This window comes from Myotis davidii, unplaced genomic scaffold, assembly GCF_000327345.1.
Source record: "Myotis davidii unplaced genomic scaffold, ASM32734v1 scaffold53, whole genome shotgun sequence".
In the NCBI taxonomy this organism is placed as follows: Eukaryota; Metazoa; Chordata; class Mammalia; order Chiroptera; family Vespertilionidae; genus Myotis; species Myotis davidii.
This window is the reverse complement of record NW_006286140.1, coordinates 3260383-3266197: the sequence shown is the minus strand read 5'-3', so window position 1 is coordinate 3266197 and position 5815 is coordinate 3260383. Positions and strand designations below refer to the sequence as shown.

At 45.5% G+C, this 5815-nt stretch overlaps 1 protein-coding gene across 5 annotated transcripts in view; it reads left to right on the top strand.

Annotated features, from left to right (window-relative positions):
- The window catches only part of CDKAL1 (CDK5 regulatory subunit associated protein 1 like 1), a 681380-nt gene extending 676074 nt beyond the window's left edge, over positions 1-5306 (top strand). For all 5 annotated transcript variants that reach the window (XM_006757272.2, XM_006757271.2, XM_006757274.2 and 2 more), the window contains one exon: positions 4195-5306. In XM_006757272.2, coding sequence (XP_006757335.1) covers positions 4195-4368 — 174 coding nt within the window. In that variant the 3' untranslated portion in view covers positions 4369-5306. The remainder of the gene's footprint in view (positions 1-4194) is intronic.
- Positions 5307-5815: the final 509 nt, after the last annotated feature.

The window sequence follows — 5815 nt, the reverse complement described above, 5'->3', positions numbered from 1 at the left end:
CCGGGCAGGGGGCATGCAGGAAGCAGCCAATCAATGTTTCACTCTCATAGCCATGTTTCATCTTTTTCTCTCTCTCTCTCTCTCTAAATATATATATATACCTAAGCAACTAAAAGACCGGTCTTCTACTGGTCGCTGTGACGCGCACTGACCACCAGGGGGCAGATGCTCAACCCAGGAGCTGCCCCCTGGTGGCCAGTGTGCTCCCACAGCGGGCACGCTGCTCAGCTGACCGAAGGGCGCCAGACACCGGCCTCACAACTGCCAGGCGCAGCTGCAGCGATGCAAGCCTCTCCCGCCTCCGCAGCAGTGCTAGGGAGGACGGCAGCGGCAGGCGCAGCAGGGCCAGATGAGTGGGAGCTGCGCAGTGCACCTGTCCATCCCAGGCTCAGGCTCCTCCCTGGGCTGCCCGGCTTCACACACTATTACATCACTCAGGAGATTCGGACTTTCAGTTTTGGCCCGATTCCCAGGATCGGACCAAAACCAGCAGTCCGACACCTCCCAAGGGGTCCCAGATTGCACAAGGGCACGGGCCAGGCTGAGGGATCCCACGGGTGCACGAATCTGTGCCCCGGGCCTCTAGTACATATTATAACATGCAAACATTTTATTTATTTATTTATTTTTGTTAATTCTCAACTGAGGATATTTTCCCCCCATTGACTTTTAAAGAGAATGGAAGGGAGGTGGAGAGACAGAGAGAAACATCGATGTGAGAGAGACACATTGATTGGTTGCCTCCTGTTCACACCCTGACTGGGGCAAGGGATCAAGACTGCACCTAGGTACTAGTACATGCCCTTGACTGGGAATCGAACATGTAACCCTTCAGTCCGAGGACCAACGCTCCAACCACTGAGAAAAACTGGCCAGGGCAACAATATGCAAATATTTTTTTATGAGAAGGAGGAAGAACTGCAGGAGAAGCCTCTTCTGAACAGCACGAATTTCTTCCATTGGAAGGCCAAGCCCATCTAGCTCCCAGAGAAGGATATTTGCAACTGTATGAGATTGTAACTGGAACGCAAAGGAAGTAGAAATGCAAATATCCCGTAAGAGAACATTGATCCACCATCTCCTAGGTGCCCTCTCCTTCAAGTCCCTGTTTCTTTTGGATGAGAGAGCAATGAGTAGGACAACTACGTGTGGCCCTGAAGGACCATTTGCTCAGCAAGCAGCTACATGAGCTCAGAGAAGGGAAAAGGATTTAGCAGAAGCCCAGCGCTGGAGCTCCCCTCTTCCTCCACCAGGAAGCTTCAGGGTCAGTAGCCATACAGTCACCAGGTGTAGGGGTGCCCCGTGTACCCTGCCGTGTAAACATGTAGAGTGTTAGGCTTCTGTGGGACAGCATTCTTTTGTGTGGCTAGTTCACCTCTGCTGAACTGAGCACACTTTCTGGTGGGATAATGAGATCATTTGGGGATCACATGTGCCATGAATAGTAGGCAGTGATGTACCCCCGAGATGTTCGTGTCCTAATCCTGGGAACCTGTGAAGGTTACCCTACCTGGCAAAAGGGATTTTGAGGATGTGTTTAAGTTAAAGATCTTTAGATTATACATGGGGTCCAATGGAAATCATCAGGGTGCTTATCAAAAAGCCAGTGCTAGTGGCCTTGAAAGTGGGAGAAACTAGGTGAGTAGTTAAAGTTGGGATTGTCCTAGAAGCCAAATGGCAGACCTGGGGTTTGTGGCAATGTGTTAGAGTCTACAAAACATGTTAGTTTGCTACTTCTCTGCTAGGAAATTATTGTGTCCCTCCAATGATGCTGTTTTATATTTATAGTGTGTATGTAGCACTGTTGATATTTGATTCTTTGTCCCATTTACCTTACAGTCTAATAAGAAATACAAGAATAGGTAAATGGCAGTTCATATGGAAAGACTATTTATATATGTGTGTGTGTGTGTGTGTGTGTGTGTGTGTGTGTATCTCCAAGGAATATCCTTTCAATTTACTTGTCCCCTCCCCCATCCCGGGCCCTGGACATCCATGGGAGAGCCAGGCCAGCCCCCGTCTCAGGAGCACACTCGGGATCATGCAGGAGACAGGCCATGCACTACTGTTGATAGGTACCGTGATGGGAGCCAGCCAACGGACACTCAGCCCGAGAGGGGTGCACCTAACCCTTCCTGCTGTTCACCAGTGGAGGGCGGCTTTCTTGCTGGGGTGTCCTTCAAGAACATAAGGACAGAAGGTAGAGGGCAGATAGTGGGTAGAGGGGAGGTGGCTGGTTCAGGCAGGGCACAGAACTGGGGCAAAGTGTTTTATGTAGAGTTGTGGGGTTACAGTGACATTTTTCTTTCCTTTGTAGTTTCCTTGACAACAGCATTACCATAATATTAGATATCGGAAAAAAAAAAAGCAGGTAAAAGTGGACCCTAGCACATCTGAGAGTTGAATCCCACTTCATAGCTTGTGGAACCCAGTCTTCCCTTCTCACATCGGATGGTTTCATAAAGAGCCTTTCCAGAAGGTTCACTCACTGAGGGCTGGGAATAAGAGGTGCTGACTTCCCAGTGGGCATAGCTTCTCCCTGTGGGCAAGTGCTATGAGGGTGGTACCCAGGACAGGGCGTTGTCATGTTGGGACTGTTGATGAGTGCTGTGGTCCAAGTGTTTTCCAAGCCACACTACTGGAATGTAAAAAATAGCAGCCCTTAATTTAAACCTATACGCTGGCCGGCATGGCTCCGTGGTTGAGCATTGACCTATGAACCAGGAGGTCATGGTTCGATTCCCGTTCAGGGCAAAATCCCATTGTGGGGCGTGCAGGAGGCAGCCAATCAATGATTCTCATCACTGATGTTTATCTCTCTCTCCCTCTCTGAAATCACTACAAGTATATTTTAAACCTATATTCCAGGTACTCTGCCTGGGCTCTGGGCATGTCATTTCTAAGCCTTTCAACAACATCAAGGTACATATTGGTCTCCTTACTTCACAGAGGAGCTGGTTAGGGTTAGAGAGCTTAAACCACTTGCCCAAGGTCACAAGGCTGACGAAGGTCTGAACTTGGGCTCAGTTTCTGCTCTGCTCATTCATTATGCTGTGTGCCTCCTGATGGTATGTTTAAGGGACAAATATAGCTTAAATCAATGAATCACATTTGAAAAACAAATAAAATAGTGACTTTGCAATTGTGTTAAAGGAATGTCTGCAGTTTACATATTCCATGAGAACCACAAGATACCTTATTTGAGTTTTAAATGTTTAAGACACTCTCCTTTGATTCCCATAACAACCCATTGATGTGCAAATACTAACAGCATCTCCATTTCACAGGTGATTTTGTATGGCGGGGCAAAGAGAGGATAAGGGTTAGGGTTGGAGTAGGGTTAGGGTTCGGGTTAAAGCCTAGATCCCAGGCACTTAGGATTCCTAGAACTGGTCCCAGTTGTGCCTGTGGGTGTTACATGTGCTCAGGGCAAAAAGCCTGTCTTTGGCTTCCCCAACAATAAGTATGTAACTGTTAGAGAAGGGGTAATAATTAGAGATGGACTTTTGTTACCATCTAACCAGACTAAGCTTTCTCCACTGTCTTCATTTATCTTTAATTGATTGACTTCTGATCCCTAAAGTTTCTGAACATGAAAGTTGTTTTTGGTTTACACACTTGGTTCTACTGTAACACATCAACAAAATGAAAAGACAAAGTACTAAATGGGAGAAAATATTTGCAAATTATATATCTGATATCTAATAAGGGGTTAATAGCCAAAATATATAAAGAACTCATACATAACTCAATAGCAAAAAATAACAATCCAATTACTACATGGGCAGATGACCTGAATAGACACTTCTCCCAATAAGACAAACAAATGGCTAACAGATAAGATGCTCAACTTCACTAATTATTAGAGCAATACAAATAAAAACTACAATGAATTAGGATATATGCACTGAAACTTCTCATCACAAGACAAATAAATGTGTGACTCAGCATGGTGACAGACGTTAAGTGGTCTTACCGTGGTGGTCATTCACGGTGTATACAGACTTCGAGCATTAGGCTGTACACCTGAAACTAAGACAAGGTTATATGTCAGTTATATCTCAATGTGTGTGTGTGTGTGTGTGTGTTTTTAAAAAAAGAAGTTCCTTCTTGGGACCCATTACTTGATTGATAGCATAATGGGGCTTTCTTTGCACTTTAAAGTTATTTTCTCCTGTGTCTCTCTCTTTCTAGGAATTCAGAAGCAGGCGTGGGGGTCCCCTGAGCTCCATGTCCCAGTGTGACTCGGCGGGTTCCAGAGTGGAGCTGCGGCTGCGAAGCCTCCGTCAGGACGGAGCACTGACGGTGTCTGTGGGCCTCACCCTCTTTGCTCTTCTTTTGGCTCTTTTTGTCAAGCTCTGTAATTAAAACAACTCAATGAAGCATCTGCGAAGAAGAATAAATTCCTAATTAAAGTCTTCAGTGAACAGGAAGCAACCACATCAGTTCCCAAAGGGCAGTCATTTATACTGGCCTCCTGGCCGCCTTTTAGCCACGCTTTTTGATGAAGCTCACCCTGTCTCCCGTGGAGTGGGACCCACTGGTTATTTGAGCTCAAACTTCATAACAGCTGCCGTAGCCTATCTTTCACATTAAGCTCCTTTTGGTTTATTTTTAGCAAGAAATGCAAGTGGCTGCATCCTCTTTAAATCGTCAATCTTCAGGTCAGAACCTGACATACAGGAGTGGGCCTGGTCACCTCTTCCTTATGTGGGAAGACTTTTCAACCTTTAATAAACATTTTTAAATGCATCTCCTTCTTTATGCTTTGTCCGGAGTCCTGATGCTACAGACATCTTATTTCTCGCAGCAGATGTGTTCCTGAAAAGTTTATAGCAAAGCCTATTTTTGGACCTTCAATCCTTTCAGAATGTGTGGGGGAGGCGGGGTGGCTGGATGACTCTGCCACTGAAGGGACTCTGGGCAGCCGGTGGAGAAGTGAGGAAGTACCCAGTTCCTTAGCGCCCATGCACTTTCAAAAACAGGATTCGTCCGGTTCACACTGTGCCCCTTTCAGACATTTTTGCTCGATTGCATCAGAGGTTTATTTCTACCTGCCATCGTTGGCCTTTACTAAAGGAAGTGGCTTCTTTCATAATGAAAGGAATTGGCGTAATAAGAAATCATCAGAATTTGAAGAACTTATTTGGATTGTATCAGCACAGGGAAATCAGGTGCCCTGTGGTTACCATAGGACATTTTTCCTCTTTAAACCCACACCCTTGTTCAGCTCTTCCCTTTATCACAAAATGTTTCAGCCTTTTATGTGTCTTGTAAGGAATCCAAATTAAAATTTAATTATGTCATCAGTTGGTGAGTTAGTACATTTCTCCCAAACCTGGTATGTTAGTCTAAGAGGAAATCACATTTAAAAAAACAAAGTCTGGGGGGTGGGGAGTGAAGGGGGCCTAATATTTGGTGACAGTGACAGAAGATGATTTGACTTTGGGTGGTGGGCACACGGTGCAGTATACAGATCTTGTAACATAGAGATGCACATCTGAAACCTATATGATCCTATTGACCAATGTCACCCCAATAAATTTAATATGCGTGCCAAGATGAAGTCCCCCTCAGGTGGGGTCCCCAAGTAAGCATGAGGAGCAGAGTCCCTGTCAGCATGTGTAGAACAAGAAGGCTCTCTGTTGTGTTAAGCCACTGAGATTTGGGAGTTATAACCTAGCCTATCCTGATTCATACAGAGTCAGTCACCATAGGACAGTTGACCTGCACTTTATAAATATAGCTGCTGTTGTGCCTCATATTGTCTTTTCATGTTTTTTCTTAGGGCCAAAATCCTTTTGTAACCAACCTC